This window comes from Echiichthys vipera, assembly GCF_963691815.1.
Source record: "Echiichthys vipera genome assembly, chromosome: 1".
Classification (NCBI taxonomy): domain Eukaryota; kingdom Metazoa; phylum Chordata; class Actinopteri; order Perciformes; family Trachinidae; genus Echiichthys; species Echiichthys vipera.
This window is the reverse complement of record NC_139826.1, coordinates 33,040,573-33,063,328: the sequence shown is the minus strand read 5'-3', so window position 1 is coordinate 33,063,328 and position 22,756 is coordinate 33,040,573. Positions and strand designations below refer to the sequence as shown.

The 22,756-nt window shown below is 42.4% G+C and overlaps 1 protein-coding gene across 4 annotated transcripts in view; it reads right to left on the bottom strand.

The window, feature by feature from the left end:
* Positions 1 to 841: 841 nt before the first annotated feature.
* Positions 842 to 22,756, bottom strand: part of znf609b (zinc finger protein 609b) — an 82,309-nt gene continuing 60,394 nt past the window's right edge. Inside the window, exons 4-9 of one of the 4 annotated variants that reach the window (XM_083937836.1) lie at positions 12,481 to 12,568; positions 7,850 to 10,286; positions 7,356 to 7,725; positions 6,248 to 6,619; positions 5,892 to 5,970; positions 842 to 4,467 (exon numbers count right to left, since the gene is read on the bottom strand). In XM_083937836.1, the coding sequence (XP_083793962.1) occupies positions 5,897 to 5,970; positions 6,248 to 6,619; positions 7,356 to 7,725; positions 7,850 to 10,286; positions 12,481 to 12,568 (3,341 nt within the window). In that variant the 3' untranslated portion in view covers positions 842 to 4,467; positions 5,892 to 5,896. The remainder of the gene's footprint in view (positions 4,468 to 5,891; positions 5,971 to 6,247; positions 6,620 to 7,355; positions 7,726 to 7,849; positions 10,287 to 12,480; positions 12,569 to 22,756) is intronic. The other 3 variants (XM_083937837.1, XM_083937838.1, XM_083937839.1) reach the window with 3 other exon arrangements.

Below are 22,756 nucleotides of genomic sequence, written 5' to 3'. Positions count from 1 at the left end.
ACAGACGATCCGTGAGAAAGTCGTGTACGCATCTCTACCTCCACTTTCTGTTCCTGTCGGCTCCCAGAGTCCTCATGTCATCTGATATATGATGTTATGATAAATGATGTTTCCACAGGCCTGAAGGAAAACAGCCACTCAGAGCCCAAGAGTCTCTGACTCAGTGTCAATATCTGTGAAACTCTGCAGCGCCGATCACTCATGAATCAATATTGTGTTACTGTGCTGCCTATTTCTCACATTAAGTGTTTTCAGGAACATTTTAGTGTACAGAGCTAATCTGTACAAATATGTTTCTGACATGCAGTAACACAACATCGCTTAACATTTGATTTGAGTTCATGAGCAGTTATTGATGCTGCGTCAGGCTCCTCAGCTCTGATTGGCTGTTGTGTGTCAGGCGCAGTGGAAACTAGCAGATGCCATTAGGAGCGCACAACAGCAGAAGATGGAGGTAGAGATACATGACTTTGTCACATCTCTCACTTTGTGCTGTGGGGATTTAGTGACACTTTAAGCAAATATGAAGAAATACATTCTCTTTTTACAGAATCTTACAGACTTCAGCTTTAATTAAAAAACAATGCTTGACACTTTCTTTCTGCATTGTGGTGACGGAGATTAATTTAGCTCTTTAAATAAAATCTGTGAAGTCAAATCATTGTTCCACGATGACTTTGTTTTCATTAACAAATATTGGTGTGACGATAACACCCGCACAAACACAGCAGATTAAATTAGGATAGTTTAACAGTAGCATCTTAATCTTTCCCACAGCATCCACTGAGCAGTTCCCATGACAGATTGTCTCATAAAAAGATTTATTTTTTTCCAGCCCAAATTTACAAAGGCAAGTTACAGAGTATTGTATAAAAAAGAACCATGGTAATGTACACTTTACACAAACTCCTGAAGGGAGGGAGAAAGGAGGTGAGGGTGAAGAATTTCTGAATTTCTCACACAGAAAGAAAATGAAGACATTGTAAACATCCTTGCAAGCACCAGAACTGGTACTTTGGGAAGGGGGAGGGGAGGGGTTGTGTGACAGTAGGTGGGTTCGGAAAAGGACAAACGAGCAAGTGTCAAGAATGTTCAACTAGGCACCAATTGAGACAACTGCTGGCCAATAAATATACTCTTCACCATGAAACAAATACAGTCTTGCAAAATACAAGAGCCAAGCACTTTCCAATATGTTGATAGCAAACATTACTTTTCTGGCTTTTTCATACACTTCAGTATATATGATTTTCACTGGGCTTCGCTTACTACTGAGATAACATTACTACTCTCAGAGAGAGAACAAATGCACTTGTCACAACCATTGTCTGATAAAACTATATGTACTGTATGCAGTCTGCTGGTACTAAAACCCACTGACTTTAATGACAACATCACAGCTGCCTAGATTACCCTTACAGATTAAGTACAAGTCAAACACCACCACATTCAGCTTTTTCACGTCAGCCATTCTTCTTTAAAATGCGCAAAAAGTCAAAAGAGAAACCACCTTGAAAACTTCCGTGGGACGAGAAACTGGCAACTTATTTACCGGGAATGTCCGTGAACCTCAAAATGAATTGCTGCAGTTTCATAATCACGAGTAGTGTCTCAATACGCCGCTAACATCAGAGGGCGTTAGATGTGAGATTAACCGGTGGACTTGATCACATACAGTATTTAACGAGAAAGAAAAACCCCTACAACAATGGGAACATTAAAAGTGTAAAAACCAAATCGACAAAATTAAATTTAATGACAACACGGTCAATATTCTAGTGTCGTTATAAAGACTGCTCACAACAGCGTGGTGAAGCATAAATCCTTTAACAAGTCCCTATCCTGAGCCAATTTGTCATTTATGAATGAAACGACGACATCAGCACATCCAGCTCAGAGCAGAACATGTGCTTTTTTTTTCCACACCCATAAACAGAAACCCTCTCAAATCAATGCAGATGGCATCTGGATAGAATTTCACTTACAACCCCTGAGGTACAAGAGATCATTTAAAGCCACACGGGTCCTCAGACAGAACAGGCCATGTTGACTGTCACTCTTTCTCAATTTCAAGTGAATTTACAGAGTGGCACCGCCAGTTTGAGATCCAAAGGAAAGCCTAAAGCAACGTGCTTCTTCTCAGCTGAACTTTGAGCATTCGTACTTCACTCAATCAAGGTCCCATTTCACTCATTTTTACCATGTCGGCTTTTGCTTGCTCCAAGCTTTTCACTCTTTATTTCAGTTCATCTTCTGCATGTGTTTTATCTGTAACAGATGAAATATTTGTTGGGGTCTTTCATGCACACACGTTTAATGTGCCAGTATGTTGACCTAACAGCACAGGCTGCGACTGAACCAAGGACGCCGGTGTCTTGATCCAAAGCTAGCCGCTGCTAAGAAAACCACGCGGACACTCCGAGGTGAATGTGTGTTACGGTGAAGCCACACGAGCAAGCGAAGCACAGAGACATATCCGCCATTTTTACAGTGAACAACAGCCTGAAAATCAGACTGGCTGGACATTTTGTTTTCTACATCCACACTGCTACATTTTCATTTTAAAACGAAAACAATCTGCATCCTCACACGTGTTAGCACCATTTCAGAATTGATCTCCATCCATACGAACCCTTGAAAAGATTTCACAGGCCATTCACGTACACATGCATGCGCCAGCCAATATCAAGGCTGGTTGGTGCAAGGCTGATGACGCCGCTGCACTTAGGAATTGTTGCAAATCACTTGAATAATAATTTGCTCATTTAACCGTGCAACAGCTTCTAGTATTGAGAACAAGATCAGAAACAGCTGTACATCGTCACCCATTGAATTGTGTTTGTTTTCCAAAAAAAGGGTCACGTGACAGCGGCGTGATGGATCAAGAAGGTCAGGAAGCGAACTTAGGTGTCTTTGTCATCGTTTCCAAACGTTTCCGTCTTAGGGGCTCAGAAATGGCCGTTTATTATGGATGCCAAGTGTAAACGAAGTAGAATCAAATGTGTTTGAACAAATTAGTGTGGATGTAGCCTTAACCTGTAAGTTTAAGTCGCCACTGAGAAATATTAGTGATCAGATGTGGACAGTGATACAGAGGTCTGGATCCAGTCCAAATGCACGCTGCACGTTGGATGAATCTGAGATGTGAACCAAGCTTGTAATGTGTTGAAAAAGTAGCGGCCAAGTGAATATAAAAGAAATGTGCAGCAAGACAACCAAAGCTGGGGAAAAGGAAGCAGCGACTTGCGTCCCGGAAACGATCTGAGCACATAATGTTAAACCCTGCGAAGGCTTGAAAGCTATTTAACAGTGACAGGTTTTTTTAAACAGTTGCGTGCTGGGATAAATATAAACATTTATTCACATAGAAGTAGGCTAAAAGTGTATATTACAGCAGAAAAGTACATGGGTAAAATTTCACATCGTTTACAGAAAACAATCAAAGGTGACGAGCCGAACGAAGCTCAAATAAAAACCCTAACGAGCGGCGCCCTGTGAATTCATCGCTTGCTAATGTGGCTTCACCGTTTTATGAGTGTTAACGACGGATGCGACTCTTTCATCGTGAGCGTAAAAACAGGACTCATACCAGCGTCGGACACATTCAAGGATGAACACAATGATATGAGTAGAAGTGAAGCATTGCTGAGAAAAGAAAACATGAATAGTGTTTATTCTCCATTGAGGTGTTTGCGGTCCCTTCGCAAAAAAAACATGACGACATCATCCCTGAAACAAGAACTGAGGGGTTCAAGGAGGGTGGGAATTGACAATGACGATGGGAAATGAAAAAAACTTCAGTCTCAGGCTCTCAAGTCTCTGAAGAAAGCAGCTGTTGCCATATTCCCTCTCCCCCCACGAAATATAGCCAAACATTTGTCAAGTTAAGGATATACTGTTGTTTCACGGCATACGATAAGCCAAAGAGAGTTAAAATCATTTCAGTATGATTCACTTTTTCTTTTTTCAGTCTTTAATTTAGTTTGACTCCCCTTTCCCATCAGCCACCCCGACTCATCAAAATCCCCTGCTCATTTCTTTTCTGCGTGACAAAAAAAAACAACCCAATGCAGTCAAAGAAAGATTAAAAACAACATCAAAAAAAGCTGTTCTGGCAGTCCAATAGTCTCTTTTTGCATTGTATTTGTTGACAGTGCAAAGACTAGATAATCAGCGGGTCGGTGTTTCCTCTGCGCGGTGAGACAGAGTGATGGCTTTGAACCTGGGTTATTCTCAGTCCTGTTACAGTCCAAGGTTTGGAAAATTTGGGGTCATTTACGAGGGGATAACAAAAAAAAACAACAACAAAAAAAAACAATCTTCTGAGCCTCGGGGCAGAAGAACTAAAAAATATAGATAGAAACACCATTCAACTGATGTCTAAAAGGTAACACCTGGGCGAATTTCTTCTCATGTGAGCCAGTCACATGAATCTTTGCAGGGTTGAGGTGTGACGGTCAGGTTTCCCTGGGAAAGGAAACAGAGGAAAGACTTGTTTATGGCCACATCACTTAATCATTTACACAAAATATAGAAAAGCTTTATACACTGCTGTAACTCTTCTCTGTGTGAGGCAGGCGCTGTTGTCCTTAAGTACAATTCTGAGGTATTTGCACTTTTTAGGCTATTTCTTCGTAAAATATCAAAGTTTGTCCGCTCCTGTTGCCAAGTCTTTGCTCGTGGGTCTCTGTTGGGTGTGCTCAACAAGTCACTTCTGTTGTGATTTGGCACTAAATAAATAAAATTATCTTGTATTGAAAAAATGTACTTTTAAGTCCATTCCATTTGTCAAATTTACTCGTAACTTTATAGATCGAGATCATTGTATATGATCATCTTTAAAATATGATGCATGTGTACGTAAAATATTTGATCTACTCTGACCGACAGCAACATTAAAACACTATTTACACATTAATGCATACATAAATGCAACAAAGTAATATTTATACAATAAGGCAGGGGCTGTTCCAAAGAGGACTTTTACATATTTTTTGTGGTATTTTTAAGTCAAGGATTTGAATACTCCTTCAAACGCTGGAGGCATGTTATTAATTGTCATGTACCAGACCTGCAGCCTACCCTCAGTTGCCAGTTTATTATGTACACCTGGTTAAAACTAATGCAGTCTAACACAACCACACTGCAATCAATCCTTCTTTCAGGAACATTATAATGTTTAGTTTTTATAGAAACTGCTTTAGAGAGGTGTCCATTCAATTTAATAATCGTTTTCTTTTAACTTTATTTCACTATTCTGACATATTTCTACTATTTTGTCCACCCTATTTATATAAATGATGGCAGGGTTCATAATAGAAACTAACCTATGTATACTGCAATACAAAACTACATCCTCCAAAGTGACCATTAAATTGAATCAACACCATTCATGTATTTATCATGGATCATTTCAAAGAGCGGCCACTAGAGGTCAGTGCGGGCTGCTCTAGTTTAGTGTCTTGGCTGCCTCATTGCACATCTCTATTATCAACACTATGAACCACTTGTCCTCAGAGGACCTACTTAGAATGGATGAGCTGGGGGCTAAATGCTGCACTGCATATTGTACTAGATTGCAGCAGAGTATAGAGGGCTTTGTTTGGCCATGATTTGTTTTCTTTACAGGTTGCTGCCTCTGAGTCTGCGACATAAATGTTATGAGGAAAGACTAGGGAGCAGGGTGTTCTTTTCGCTTCAAATCAAATAAACCAGAACAAAGAAACAAACTGTTCTATCTTCAGTGCCAGTACTCATAACCTAAATATTTTTTACTAGAGTTGCATATGAAGCACGATGTCTGCCACCTGCTATCAGTTTGTGTCTCAGTAGGCTTTTGTTTCGTTTCATTATCCATCTTTTGCATGTCTCTCCAACTACGGGGGTCTTACCGTTCTCACCTCCGCGGTGGTGGGTAGAGGGAGGGGGTTGCTGCTTGTTGGCTGGCAACAATAGCTGATGAGGAGAGACCTATGGTGAGTTGGAAAATGTATGGCTATCAGTGATATTTCCTATTTAGGTTCTGAATTTAGATTTCTGTTCGGTCATCTGCCAAAATTACACAAACTGCCTCTACTTACAGTAAATATTCTGGACTGTGGGGCTTTTTTAAATTTATGTAGCTGGCATAAATCTACTTTGCACGTAAAGTACCTTATTTAGTATATATAATAAACATACAACATAACATTTAGTGTAGTGACTCCATTATCAAAACAGCGAGATGAGTGATTGAGGGATGACTGACCTGTGGCGTAGGACAGGTCATATTGCAGGGGGTATCCCAGGTGGTGGTGAGTGGGCATGATGCGCTGGGAGGGTGAGGATCGTGGTCGGTCCACGTCTCTTTCTCTTTCCCTCTCACGCTCCCTTTCCCGATCTCTATCTCCACCAGCCCCTCTGTCCTGCTCCCTCTCCCGCTCATGGGGTGGCTTGTCACCTACTGTGGGGGATTTGCTCTTGTATTGGCTGGCATGCTGATGCAGGATGTCCAGGGCTTTGGAGTCCGCTGCCATTTTGGTGACAGTAGGGCTAGCGCGTGATTTGTCGCCGCCTTCCTCACCTCCCGCTATTTTACTGCCATATGGAGAAAATGGATAGCCTCCAGGAAGGTACGAACCTAAGAGTGATGAGGAATATTGATGGTTCAAAATTAGGTTTTTGTGGAATACAAATGTGACAATTGATGATTGACTGCTCTCCATTAATGTTCACATCAATCAAACTGAATAGTCAACACAATTGATTTCAGGTCACTAACCGGACAATTTTGAATTCTTGACAAAATGTCACATCGTCTGCTAATAATAGAGTTGGATCCACCTACTGACAATTAAATAGTCTAGTGCCAGCATATTTTCAATACATGGGATCATTTTGATCTCAAGTTTAAACACACACTGAAAATATTGCAATAATAATAATGTGGCTGACCACAATGGGCTCAAATGGAGTGTTTTCATTGTACAAAAGGAAAGTGGCTAAAGACCAGCATTTCAATAGCTCAGTTGCCATGCCTCCAGGACACAACAAAACCTACGAATGGAAGGATGCCTGCCTTTTTTTTCCCAGTGAGTGTAATTGTTTACATGTAATCATCCTATGAGGACCACACAATCAATCCTTGATTGACTTGACCTATCTAACTTCCATGCAGATTACTCCCATGCTGCGCCCATCATGTTCCACCAAATCATCGCAATTAGTCCATGCTGCTTTACCATTATCAAACATAAATACTAAAATTCTAGTACAACACAAAAAATCAACAGATAATCCCAAACTGGTTTACTTTAGCTTTCAAACACCACCAGTTCACCATTTAACATATACTTGGAGTAAATCCAATGTCATACCTGGGTAATTCTGCATCATGACTGAAGGCATGCCCCTGTATCCAGGGTGGTTGGGGTCATAGCCTTGTCCATAGGGGTAACCATGCATGTAGGGCATGTAGCCTTGGTGCTGTGCTAGTGGTGATGAGAACTGCATGTGGGGATTAGAACGAGAGTCTTTGCTCATGGCCCGGTGTTCCTCAGAAGTGATTCTGGGATCACTACCCTCTTTGCTGTCCTCCTTAGGCCCACTTTGACTGTCCTTGGGCCGAGGCCTGTCATCCTTTAATTTACGATCTCGTTCCCGTTCTCTGTCCCTTTCATCTTTCCATCGAGGTTGTAGTTGCTGATGTTCGTCTTCTGCTTGGGGCTTCTGGCTCTCGGGGTACTGCTGAAGGGAAAGAAAGTCCAGGTCGGCACAAATTAGAATTTACATACTGAAGTTACTGAAACATTTGCACAACAGATTCACAAGCATATATTCTGACACTGTGTTGTACTAAATTGGTGTTTACCTGTCTGTACCACATGGCCTGCTCCATGCCAGCTGGACCTCTCGACTCCAGTACTTGCTTAGAGTCTTCCTTTCCGTGGTGACCCCCTTCAGTCAGCTTCATCTTCAGCCCCTCAGCTTGCTGGGACTTTGAGTCCTCCCCTTTTATGCTTCCCAAGGATTTGGAAGAGGGCTCAGAGGGCGACTCCCTAGATTTGCTGGGGGGTTGTGGCGTCTTTCCAAGGTCTGACTGATTGGAGGCTTTGGATAGGCTTGGCGGCATTGGGCTCTTTTGTTTCCACTCCTCCTTCATGGAGGCTTCTCGTTCTTTCATGGCTATGTCCGACTTCTTCTCAGCGCGATGCTGTTCAGCCATCTGACGCTGACGTTCCTCGTACTGTTGCCTGTAGGCTGGGTTGGCGTTCATCAAGTGGTTATGGTAGGCTTGATCGGGATGGTATGCATATGGCGGGACATAAGCATACTGGTTATAGTAAAGAGGTTGCATGTACATGTTGGATCGCTGTTGGATGACTGAAGGTTGTTGCTGCTGCTGTTGCTGTTGCTGCTGCTGCTGCTGCTGTTGCTGTTGCTGTTGTTGCTGCTGCTGTTGTTGCTGCTGCTGTTGTTGCTGTTGCTGCTGCTGCTGTTGTTGTTGCTGCTGTTGTTGCTGTTGTTGTTGCTGCTGCTGCTGGCCAGGAGCACTACTGTCGGGTTTGCGGTCTTCATGAACCTCAACCTTGATTTTTTCCTCAACTTGGTCCTGGTCCTCTTCCCTTTTGATCTTAATCTGACCTTCAGCCGCTGGTGTGCCTGGATTGGGCCCACCAGGACTGGGGTTTACACAATTAGGTGAGTAATAAGTCTCATAGCCGGGATAGTATGGTGAATCTTTGTTGGGTGTCGGGTTTGGAAATAGCGCTTTTTTGACACTCTCACGGACGCCTTGTTCCTCTGTCCTAACTTTGCCTCCTTCTAGTTTTCCTTCACCATCCTCACCAGCATCTGAAATGTCTGAATATGCTGGGCTATTTGTTTTGACTGAAGAATTGTCGGCACCATTCTGGTTCGCAACATGATGTGGAGTGAGAGGCTGTGGCATCCCACTGCCATCTATCCGACTGGCTACACCAATGGATGGGCTAGGGGCATTGTCAGAAAAGCTGTAAATTTTGTCAGCCTCTGCCTTGATACTGGCTAAACGACTCTGGTGAGGATCTGAGGAACCATTGAGGAGTCCTTCCCCCTTATTTCCTTGATCAGAAGGTTCAGAGTATGGAAGCTTTCCTTCCTCCAGTTTCCCCCCCTTTCCCGGAGGCTTGGGGCTGTCAGCCTCTTTCCCGCCATCTTTTTTCTTCTTGTCTTTCTTTTTCTTGTCTTTGGAACTACTAGAGGCAGGATCTACAGTGGCAGGGGGTTTAGGCTGTGTGCCCTTCATTTGGGGACTCTTGGGAATCCCTTGTATCATTGGGGTAAGCCCCGGGGAAGAATTTGGGTTTCCAGGAGGAAAAGGGTAAATCTGCTGGGATGTTGTCGAGCCAGGGCCAACAGGCCGTGGTGACTTCATGTTTTTCTGGGCCATTTTATCAGCCTTTGTGCCAGCCTTTTTAGACTTGTCCGATCCTCTCTTATCATCTATACCATCATTACTGGCCTCATCAGTGAGGCATGGCCCATCTTCACACCCATCCGTCTGGGTACATCCCATCTCTACATCTGTCTCAGCAATTTTCTTTTTACTCTGCTTTGAACCAAACTTGCCAGGAGATGGGGAAGGACTTTGCGCATCAAAGTTCCTGCCTTTTGGAGTAACTGAACGTGCCGGAGATAAGCATCCTTTCTGCGAGATAGATGCTCCATTACAGTTCCCTGGTTCAGGGTGGAGAGTGGAGTCTTCTCCGTATTCACTGTCTCCATCTAATTCCAACTTTATGTCATCATCATTATGGGCACGGGCTTGGTGGTACTTGAGGCCATTGATGTGCTTGTACTTTTTGTTGCAGTTAGGGTGTGGGCAGTCAATAAGAACTGGAGAGGGGCAGCTGCGATCAAGGGGAGGAGGAAGTGGCTCAGTCTTAATAGAAGGGATAGGAAGACCTGCTGGTCCCACCCCACCACTGTTGGAGTTTGTCCGCATACGTTTATTGCCTTTGGTGTCCTCTGAGCTGGAATTGGGTTCCATGTCTGAGGCTGGTTTGGTCTTGCGTTTTCCAGCTGAGGAGGGACTGGCCTTGATGTCCTCTGTGTTGCTGTTAGGTGGGGTGCGGCGCTCTGATGGCGTCTGGCTGCCCCTTCGACCCTTGCTGTTAGAAGCGGCACGCGTCTTGTTGTTGGTGGTGCCCTTGTTGTCCGATGAGTTGCTGTTCTCGTTGATAGGGGTGTTGCTATTCGGCCTCATTCGTTTGCCTCGACCACGGCCGTTCCTCATCTCTAGATCGCTTGTAGGGGATTCACAAAACCTGCGGTAGTTGCAAAAATTACATGTAAGAATTAATGATGGTTGATTTCAACACAGCGTGCTTTAATTTAGATTCTACAATTACATAATGGAAACTAAACTGCTCATTCATTCTTAAATGAACATAGATGTGGGGACTGAAAAATAAAATGCCAATAAAAATGTTTCATTGTTAATGTTAACAACATTAAATCACTGTGGATATGTTTTTTTGTTGTTTTTTTTACAATGATCAACAGTCCTTCATGACTAAAAAGTACAAAGACAGAGGCAAAATTAGTACTTAACTCCTTTTATATCACACACCTACATCCTCATTGGTGGATTCAATTATTTTAAGTGTTGTGAAGAGTGCCCCTTTGTGTAATCAAGATGTGACAAGTTTGTTTGTTAAATACAGTTGTATGTGGAAGGTCAAGATGTGTTTTACAGCTACTGTGTAAACCCCTGCTACCCTCATTATCTGCTAGGTAACCACACAGAACAAAAACCTTTGATTTATGAAAGGAAAAAAGGTTACTCTTAGGTAGCTGCAATGCTCTCTAAAGGCCTTTCTACCTACGTGTATCCCTATTTAAGACGTATGTGCAAGATTTAAGGCTGTTCTGAGCTTGGCCTCTCTAAAGTTTGTTTGTTCTACAGAATTTTTGTTTACATTTTGACTGGGAACCTCACATACACTGTTATTTACTGTATTGGTATGCCACAATTACAAACTGTCGCATGGGAAATTCAGAAAATAAGTCATAACAGTAATACCACTGATGACAATACTAAGTCCTTTTGAGTCTAGAACCCGTAATAAACAATGACAATGATATCAAAATATGAACACCATCGTTCTGTCCCTGTCCTCTCATAACATACCAATCTGATATTATGTGGACTCTAAGTGAATAAGTACTTTAAACAAAGCCACATGACAACTCAAAGGCATGTAAACATCATTTGAAAAGACAGCAGTGAACATTCTAGCTGCTTTGTAATCAAAACATAGAGTCATTCAAATACTTAAAATAGCTGCTTGGCCTTATCGCTCCATAACAGTAATGTAATTATCTTTCTGCACAGCAGTGAAGGTTAGCAATCTGTGACAAAGAGAGACACCGGGCTGGTATGACTCACAGCTTCCTCTGCAAGTCTCTCCAAACAATTTCAACCCCAGCAGGGGATGTGAATACATCCGTAGTCTGGCAGCGGTAGAGGAATTTAGACTCATTACAAGCCCAAGTTTATATTCAGTCCATTGAAAGCTTTCTGCATTATTCATAGTGTGTCCCTAATGTAGCCGTGCTGCAAACTGTAAGACTATCTTGGTGCAAATACAGCCTAGCAAACCTCACTTACTGTGCAAACCTCACTTACTGAACATTATTGTGATATACTGTGATACATTAGTGTGATACAGCCTCTCCTTGTTTTCCATTAGCGCTGCTTTAATCTTGATTTTTTTTTTTTTCTATTGCACTTAACCATGCATTTCAAATATAGATTCATATTTACATTTAGATTTGGTGCAGGTGCTCTAAATCAAAGCAAGCACTTGGCAATGTAGTCTACACAACCTGTGTATTTTGCCTAACAAAGGCAAATACCCAGAAATTACTAACACCTTAAGCTGCGGCCCACATTACACTGATCTAAGAAATTACAGCCTATGTGATGGAGAATTGTATACAGTGTTGAGGAAAAGCTATTAGTCCAATAATTGGATTCTGTAATCGGACTTTTTAGAGTAGCTTTCTATTTCCACTGCCTCCTCCTGGGACATCAGCTGTTTGCCAATGAATCCTGTTTCCCCAGACTCCAGATAAAGGCGAACATGTACTTGGAAGGTCTAGCTGCACACAAGCAAGTTTGTGCATTAGGCCGTATATCCTATAGCTGATGCTACTACAGCAGATTCGTATCAGAATATGAAAAGGTTAAGAGACCAAATGCAGCTTCAATAGAGGGATTGCATCAATGATTCATGGAAATGGAGTCATTTTTATCGTGACATTTACAACTACCGTGCTTGACAGTAAATTCTTTGTAAAGTCCAGATACTGTGCAAAATCAACGTGTTTAGCTTTAATTTGAACAACACCAAACAAGTGATGTACCACTAACAAAACAAGTGCAGATTAGATGATGCATATTTAAATGTCACTATGTCCCCCTTCTAAAGATAGAAACAGGGAAATGCTCCTTACCTGGGGGGAGCCCAGTCATGCCGTGTACAGTCCAACAGGGTGCCCACATATGTCTTGTTTCTCCAAGTAACATTGACCACCAGCATACCTGTGATACAAGGAAACAAATCAGTCATTTGTTTTGTGCCAACTATGACAATAAAGCAAAGCACACAGAAAAAACAACATATGAGAACAACAGAGAATGTTTTACTGCGAGATTTATTACTGCCTGCACTAAAGTGTATTGTGGCTGCTGCATCAATGCATTGATCTCTGCTAAAGGGCGTCACATGCAAGACTGTTAAACGAGTCAAAGACCCTTTTTTAATCTTCTTCACACGGTAAAGCCTTAGGGGCGAGGCTGACTGATATCTTCTAAATGACTTGGAACAGACTGGATTGCGGTCTGTATTGTAGAACCTGTACAAGATGCTGGGAGAGGGTCTCCCTAAGAATGATCACACTGAGGTTATCGGGGAATACTCGCTGAACACCCTTTCCATTTAAATAAGCCATCTCACAGTGTAGGAGAGTGTTTCCCTCAAGGAGAATTATTCAGAGGAAAATATTTTTTCACAGTCCTCTATCTCACTTTGCAGCCTAGAAATGCACCACCTCGGGGAGAATATGGATCTGCTACTACAGTTTCTTAAAAACAAACAAACAAGCTCCTGGGTTAAACCGATTCAACGTGAACGGTTCACTTTGACAACTGCAACTGAGTGTGCAAGAGAAGCTTCTTGACTTCACTGGTATTGCTGCAATCTGTCACACTTAGAAGCTTCTGTGTTGCCATTTGGCTAGTGTGAATTTGGTAGCACTCTGTGTGAGCTACACAATCCGACCTGCTTTGAGCGATACCCAACCTTGCATTTAAAATCTAAAATTAGTTCCAGAAGATCACACGACTCTCTATGTATATTTCTCCTTAAGAAACCAAATACTGCTCATCTGGTGACAGCTTGCCATTAAAATGTCACAAGTATGCGTATTTGTACAAAATCACTTACGTAAAACCCTTACACATCAAACTGCAGTAAATACAATTCATGTTAATGCGACAAAAGGAAAAGTGGACAGCATGGTAGAGGCAGATGAATGATAATTTGCAGCTTGTGCACGTAGATTCAAAAGTAAATCATCAACCACACAGCTTCAGAGGATTAGGAGCGGCGACCGTGCACAAAAACATTCGGAATTTATTGCCCCCACCATCCCCCTCACTCCCCGGTGGTGACCTCAGCTTGCCACTTCAGCACTGCAGAGAAACTGGAGGCTGCAGTGAGCCAACTTATCTAATGGCACAGGAATGCTGGCTGGCAGCTTCCGTCCCTCCGAGCATTTTATTAGCTTAGGAAACCTCTCTTGCTCACCCCATTTTCCCTCTCTCCTTCACCCTAACCCTCATTTCCTCTTTTCAATGGTATAACCATCACCGACTTACAATCTCTTTCCCTCCCACACACAACTCACAGCTCAGACCTCATTTTTCTCTCGCTGCCTCTGGCATAAAGTAGCGAGTGTATAAGGCATTTATATATGTTTACAGGAACCTGCTGACACTTGGCCACAAGTCTCTTCCTTCACTATATTGGCCAGAAAACATGAGCGCTTGGTCACGACTGGATCCAATTGCAAATTTCGTCGTGTAGAGGTTCTCGAGGTTCGGATTTCTGTCACATTAAAAGAACACAGACCTTTTCTAAAACGCCTTCAACAGGCCCCCCCCCCCCCCCCAAGCTCTCCAAACACTCCAACACAAAATGGCTCTGGCAGCTGGTTGTGGCAGGATGTAAATCAAGACGGGGCAAATGAATGAGTAGTCTTTCATGATGTGCAGGATACAGCCTTCCCTGCTTTCTCTTGCGAGGGGGTTTAGAAATCATAGCACGAGTTGTTAAAAGTCTCTAAATTAGCATTACTGTCGCCTTACTTCAGTAGCTGCGACAATGGATGATCATTAATGGATTTTTAGTGTTTCTGTTGCCGGTACAAAGCTTTCTTATTAAATACATTACATAAATATCATACTCTTATTTGCCTTTTTGCCAACAGTTGAGTGAGAACATTTAAACCACTAGGGCTGCGATTACAGATTATTTTCATTATGGATTCATCTGTCAATTATTTTCTTGATTAATTGATTAGTTGCTTGGTTAAAACCTGTCAGAAAATGGTGAAAAATGTTGAGTTGTGTTTCCGTAAGACCAAGATGACGTCGTGTTCTATCCACAACTCAAACATATTCGGTTTACTGAATATCCAACTAGAGGAGGAAGGGAACCAAGAAGGATTCACATTTTATAAGCTGGAATACAGACATCAAAGTTTGTATTTCAGCCCAAGTTGTGCCCTAGCTTGAGTTAATTTTTGAATTTATAGCTTACCACATCAAGATTTTAAGATTTTCTGTAATTCTTCCCACAACCCTTTACTCAAACTCAGTAAAGCTGAAGAGTATCTCAAACACCATCCTGAAGCCACTGCAAAGGTTTTCTATAAAATGACTCAGGTCTGACCTTTGGCTCACATATCAAGGACTTTCATAATCTTGTTCTGGAGAAATCCCATGGTGTATTTGGCGGTTTGATACGGATCACTGCCTTGTTGGAACATAAATCTTTGTATCGGGTTCTCCTTAGGAAGTTCCCTGTATTTCCCTCAACTACAACTCACGGTTGTCTGCGGGTGAAAAGCAGCCCACTGTGTAGGGTTGCAAACTTTTGCTCCATAGATGTGGAAGTGGTGAGAAGAAGTGCAGTGATCAAATGGGCATCAATTTCATTTATAATTTACACTTTATGTCGTTGGTCGATTGGCAGAATTACTTTATGTCCTCTCAGTGGCAAAAGTGACTAAACACTAGGGCTGATTTGGCCTTGTACGACCATTTGTTGGACAATCGCTGGTGTTACGTTCATACGGTCATTTGTCCACAAAAGCATTTTATCCAAGCTGAAAATGCCTGGCGCTCTTCTGATAACGCCCAGTAGAGGCTACCAAAGTGCTATGGAGGGGCAGCATTTGTTTCAGCTGAAATACCTTGGAATATTCGCAAAGGTGAAAATCTCTGGATGAAGGCCCATAGTTAGATTGGTCAGATAAATATAGAGATTAAGGCATCACATGTATGATTTCTCCTCTGTTGTTGTTTTTCAGCCCTTGCACATGTAGGAAGTGACGGTTGGCCTTTGTGGTAGCCTATTTGTCCCGCCCCTCCTCCACTGTGATCGGACGGCTAGGTGAAAACTGTAACAATGACGAGCGCAGTGTTTATTTTTCAGCTCTTGGTGACTAGAATCTCTGAACTTCTTCATGTTACTCGTGTTTGTAGCAGAATGTAAATACACGGCGCTTGAATTGCAAAGAATAGAAAATAATAACTGTGACTGATTTTGTTCATCTAAGTTCATTTTCACATCGTCGTTCTTTACTTTAAGCAGAATCTTTGACATGCCTTTTTGTAGGCTCTATGCAGAGTTGTGTCCTTCTGGCCATGGCCACCCCCCCATGTTAGAGTCAAGGAGCTCTGTAATCCTGTCAGAGTGGTCCTTGGCTTCTGGGTCACCTCAGATCTCTGCCTCTGCAACGCTTCATGTGAATGCTAATAAAGAACGTTATGTGGGACATCTCAAGGACATTCACAGAAATGTGGATTAATCTTAAATCAAATGGGAATGGTGATTTAAAAAAAACTTAATGTTTATTATTTATTTAAGAAAGTAAGCTATAAGTATGCTGTTAAAGGCTTTTTGAGTGTATATGATGTATGGTCTACAAAAACTGAAAACGACCAAGTTATCGTATCATTTTCCTTGTTTCAGGCATAAATGAAAAGGTTTTTTTCATTGCTGACATTCAGTTTCCAAACCACAAAGGTCTGAGTAAAACACAGCTTGGATTATTCTAAACTGGTAGAAATAATGACAGAAAATCATTTAAAATCATTATTGCAATTATTTCTGAGTACAGCAATCAGTTATACCCTCCCACAGACACATCATGTTCGCAATAATGTAGCTTGTTCTTCATTAAGCAACATATTTATCATTTTTGAGTTGATACCTTTTATACAGTCTATGGTTGATACTGATTTGTTAAATAATGAATTGAAATGTTGATTGGGCTGCTTGGGAAATAAAGCAGGGTGTGTGGTGGTGATAATTACGCTGAAAACAAAAATGTTTCTATGCAGAATCTACTTTTGACTCAAACTGTGTCATTTAATGTAATTCACAACACATTGTTTGCACTGGACGACTTAATAAAGACTATTAACCAGAGGGGTGTGAATCCATTCAATGTCTTGGCAATATCAGCAAAATCGCTCAAAGGTACGGAGAAAAAAAAAGATTACGTTTCAATGCTGACAGCTGGAAGCCATTTTAATTTATCTGCACACTTTCATCCAAGGAATAATTATCAAGCTGTCGGGACAAAGATGTCAACGCCAAGTCTGTCTCGACATGGAAAGCTCTTGACAAAAACAACCCAAACGGATTTCCCTGTGGCAGAAAGCAAATTACACAAGGAACCGAGATGACTTTCCATGCGTGATCATTTCACACGGGGAAGTTAGGTATTTGTTAGGTGTTTGTGCGAGCCTCAGTCTCCCTCTACACAATTTGTTTTCTCAGGAAGAAACTGATTTGCAGCACACCCGGCGCCCCCTCACCAACCCCCTTTGTTTCAGCCTTATTAGGGTCACTCATGACAGCTGAATAAAGCCCACATTACTGAGAGGAGCTGGCCTGTAATTTTACCACTCATTTCCTTTCAATGCTGTCAAACAACAAATGGCAGAAAACTCCACCGCGTACTTGTATAGGATTACTTGAACAAGAGGGTAATGTTGGGGGACAAATTAAGTCAGGAGTAGGTTTGTCTGCTGCATGGGTGACTGCCCCCTCCAGCCCTAAAGCTCCCCCCTCTCTCCTCCCTCCTTAACACATCTCATTAGGTTTGCGGAGGGGCCAGAATACCAGATCCTCTGCTGCTGGTGAGGGCCACGGGTTCATTGGCTGACCTCTGCTCTGCTTCAACTCAACAGGAATTCAGCGGGGTTAATGGCATTTTCACTGACTGACCTTGTCAAAACGCCTTTGTTGTCTTTGAAAATGGGAGATCACGTCTGTGTAATGATTGGGTGCGACATGAAATGACTGTTCTTACAAATATCAAATTAAAGGTTTCTATTTGTCTTTCAATGTGTCTGATTAAAACAAGTCTTGATTAAAAAAACAAACCCTCTTATGTGAACAATTACCAGCAGCAATTAACACCTTGTGTACACAGTCAGATATTAAAGTAATTATTGACAGATTTTACTAAAAAAAAAAGATAAAAAACTGCTCTCTAATCATTCCCATTTTCTCTGCGATTCACACACCACTCATATCAAGGTTGCATGGAGAAAAGAAAGTGAGAACAATGAGAAAAATAGTGTCAGTATTCATTACGGAGAAAAGATGAAAGATAGCCGGTGCTGCCACGAGCAATAACTACAACATTGATAAATGAAGCGTTCGAGCATTCAACTGTCTGAGCATGTTTCCAACAGTCCATTTTAAGAGTGTTTCTGCACTTGTCAGGCATAAAATGAAGCAGAGCTTGTCCGGTTACGTCAGTCATAATACAGAGTCCTAAACCTGACCTTATATTAAACCCTGGGCAGACGGGAATTTAGGACAAATTGGATGAGTCACTTTTAGTCCTGGAGATGCTGGTGATATAGATCATATAGTACTTGTAGTATTCTCACCGAGTGTTTTCAAGAATCTTGTATTGTAGAGCTGAAACGATTGGTCAATCAACTGATTCAGTCTTCAACATGAGGTTAACCTGCAACTATTTTTTATTTAATAATTGTCTATCATTTATTTTTCTAATAAAAATGCCAAGAAAACTGCCATTTCCAACTTCTCAAGTGTTAGATTTGCGGTTTTGTCTCATCAATAGTAAACTTGATATTTTGTGGTTTTTGACTGTTGGACAAAATAGACACCAGCAGTTGGTTTCAGTTGAACATTCAGTTGCTATAGCAACAACTGTTGGCAGAGTTCCCTAGCAGTTTAACTGACACTGTTACAACCGGTTACATCCACCATTTTGTCAGATTTGTGACCAAGAAAATATTGACAGACACCATTAATCTACTCCTAAATGTTAGTTATACCTTTACTTTGCTCATTTACTCGTCTCTCTCAGAAGAACGAGCCACAGCCGTCGCTCCGCAGACAGCAGGGAAAAACTGTTTACAGCCAAAATATTTTCACACGCTACTCATTTTATCAAACTTTCTGTTTAACCTCCATATATAAATGAACGTGTAAAGATTTGAGTTCATTTAATGGTCTAGAACTAATGTCTACCTTATACCATTGTCTCCAAATAGCATTAACCGGTATCATTTAGCTTTGTGTTTACATTACTCGGCAAAAGGCGTGAATTAGCCATGCGCTAGCCTTGGCCCTACTCTGACACCCCCGATCTCCTCGCTGTAAACTCTGGACGCTGTGTTTCGTCAACACATCCGGGACCATACTTCAGTCCTTCACAATAAAATCACATGCTTCAACAACTCCAAAATATACCATTAAATCTTCTTAATTTCCAGTTTGATGGTGATGACAAATGATGAATAAATTAATTTGGAATATAACTGCCAGATGAATGGGTAATACAGATATACTGTGTTAGTTGCAGCCCTACTACACCTTATAGCATCTTTCAAAGCAAGTATTACACAGAAGTCAGGTTTATCAGTGACCAGTTAATGCAACAGCATGGTTGATGGTTGTATTTTGAATTTTGGAGCACTGAACTGCGCCCTATCTGAAAAAGTTCAGTATGCAATCCGGTCTATAAGAGGTAAAAGTACAATGTCACTCTCACTGACAAGAAAAACAGCCTGTGAGAAGGTCAATTCTCTCATACTTCCAAGAGGCAAAGGAAAGGAGCATTAGTATGCGCTCCACATCCTCGCAGCATTATCAGCCGCATGCAGCAGTTTCTCCCCCTACAAAATAAACATGTTTAAAGTAGACCACAAAACAGCAACCATGCATGTTACATCTTTACCAACCGTGGTACATAAATGTTACTGTAAATAATTTGTAGTTAGGCAAAGAGTAGTTTCCTTAAATGTCATCTGAGTAAATCTATAATCCTCTGTCAAAACAAACCCTCTGGTGTGTTTCCTTATAGGAGATGGTGCTCAGATTAAGAGACAGGTCTGCCAGAGGCACATTACTCAAGATCTCGTTGACGTGTATGTAGCAACCATGATATCTTGTGACAACCGCTGGCAAAGCTTACAATTCCTCCAGGCATATGATTTACCTTTCAAGGCCATTTAAGTGCTTGAAAAAAATGCAGCTTTTCGGCCAATATGAATAGGAACCAAGGCTCCCTGAAGAGATTTGGGTTCGCTCAGGCGCCATCTTGGTAACACCACCCGAGGACTAAATTTGTGACTAACAAGCCAAGCCTCCTCCCTCAAGAATGTGAGTCATCTATATCCTAAGTTCCTTGCACGTATTTAAGCACAGTTGTGAATTTCTTTACACCATTGGAGCGTTCATTTTTCCTCTCTGGAAATTGGCCGCTTCCACTCCTGTATGATAAACACCAATGAGAGTAAAGATTGGCCTGGTAGGTTGGAAAGTAAACACGGCTAAGCAACTGGCAAATGAAAATCTACAGCGTGTGGGCCACAGAAAGAAAGAGGCGTAACACTTTTGTTCTTTTCTTTTCAGCATGTCCTCTACTGTTAACAGAAGTTTGTGATTGATTCCTCACTCCATCGTCTTCTCGCTCACTGGCCTGGCAGAGGGTTACAGGCTTCCTGAGAATGCTCACTCTTATTTCAAGGACAGTTTCTATAGCGAGTTCACAGAGAGCAGCCACCGCTCGCCTTTGAAAAACATTTCAATGAGGCCACTGACAGGTGGTCTTCAAAAGAGCAAGGAAGCATAGCTGGCAAGTGAGCTACGGAGCCAAGTGCTCCTTTCATACAACATTCCCCTTCTCGACTCTCTGACAGGGTTGGAGAAATGGAGGAAAGAGCAAAAAAAACACATCTCTTAAATGTTTATACAGGAATATCCGTTTCACACTGACCTCTTTTCTATTCAGATGCCAAACCGCTTTTAACTCCTGTGCTAGAGCCAATGCTCGCAATGTTACAATGATGTAATGTGTGTTGCATAAATAATCCATGAGACAAACATTTATCACAAACAGCCTGTATTATTTATCTATTAGGGAGTTTAAGAAGCTGTGGGACCTGCTTAGGGAATAGCCGTCTGTGTGGTGGAGGGTCGGGGTGTGTGCGAGGTATGGGAGGGCGCGGGGGAGGGGTGGTGCACTGGCATGGAGCTGCAGTGTTTGGCCAAAGGGGCCCCCTCTGTGTTCCCTCTGCCCTGGAGCAGGAGCCAAGGCGTTCTGGGCTGCGTTTCAAGAGCAATAAACTTCTCCAACATTTTAGAGATGACATTTGGAGGTATCAGCATGCTAAGCCCGGGAGGGGTTGGCCCATCGCTCTGCCGACACGACCCTGGGAGCTGCCACTGCCTCGTCTGTGCCCAGGGGATTTGTGTCAGTGCTGGGCCTTAAAATACCACGGCTCTGCCCCCACCTCCCTCCTGTCTACGCTCCACTCGTCCCCAGACTGACTGAATGATACAGACTCACTTTCCCTCACCTCTTATTATCCATTTATTCTCCTACACAGAACTAAACACATCAATTTGATGAGTGTTATGGGTGATTTTATTCATTCAGCAATCCACATACACATTCAGTCAAGCCATTATCCATATTTGGCTGAAAGGGCTGCTACATCTGTGCTCAAATTACACAGGATGAAAAATACATTCGGCCTCATCAGACGAGATTCTTGTCAGCTCTGGGCAAAGGTGCAGCTTCTGTGATCGCATTTTGTTAGGTGTCGCTTGCTTCCTCCTCATCTGTTACTTTCTCTGGCACTCGGTGAGCTGGGTGAGGCACAGACAATTACTGGGAGCCTGTTGTTCATTTACTCCCACAAGGCCGAAAGGCGGTGGTGATGAAGCAGCTGTTGGTTGGCATGCTAAATGAAATGCTCGCACACACAGTGCATGCCTAAACAGCTCTGTATGAGACTTGTCATGCAGAGAAGTGGGGGACTGCTCAACTTCACTGCTAATCAGGATGCCTCTGCTATGTCTTTGGGGCCTCTGTTTGTTCCTCTTCCCTGGTACTCTGCCTGGATTTGCTTGATTTCCTCATTTGGTTCTCATTGCTCAGTTGCAACACAATGACAGAAGTCTGCTTTCATAGGTCTCTCAGGGAAAAGCTGCAGAAAGGCAGTGCAGTTTGAAATAAGCAGCATCTGGGTATCTTTCAGTTTAAAACCAGCCAGTGGGTTGTTTGGGGCTCGTACCATTAAAATGATGTAGAATGAACACACATTTTGTGTTCTTTAATGTAGTGTGCAAAATGTAATACAATGGAGGCCATTGAGAAATGCCTTAGAAACTCAGTACAGATTCAATCTTATATTTAAACCGCACCAGCTACACTGATGACAATTACTTATCTGGTAGGGATTCAGCACATTTATGCTACAACAGAACCGTGGCTAGTTTTGTCTGCAACGAACAAGCTGTGGCGTCTTTAAACAAAAAGCCACCATGGGAACATGGTGTGCATCTCTGCAACACGGAAAAAAACATATACTGGACCACTGGGGCCACTTCAGAGTTGCCGTTGTCAAAATATATCTCTTCATCTCATGATTTTCTACCCCATCTGCGTCTACCTGATAGAGGTTCTGTCTGAGATAAAAAACAACAGGCTTCAAAGAGAGGGAAGTGGGTTAGCTTCTGGAAACTATACTCGTCTCAACAGCTCAGATGGCCATAACAACTGGTGCGCTACACCTGCAGATTACCCCCCACCACCACCACTATACCACTTTTAAAACCACTCAAAAGCTCCCACCAGCCTCCTCCCCACTGAGCCAGCTAGAGGAGAATCAGAAGAAAACACAGCCCCATCAGCCCAAACCACTACATCTTTCAGAGTGAGTGCAGGCAAAGGACAGACTTGGACGGGGGAAAGGGAAGGGGGCAGGGCGAGGCGGAGGGTCAATAACTCTGTGGGAGGCAGAGAATGAAGGAGCACAAACATAGTACTGGTGTTGGCTCTGAGCCATGTTTGTGTCACTAACAGAAGTAGCCTTGTCTACCCCCACCCGCACCCCAACCCCCCGCCTTGAGTTCGCTCTCTCCCAGTTTGCTTGGAAACAGAG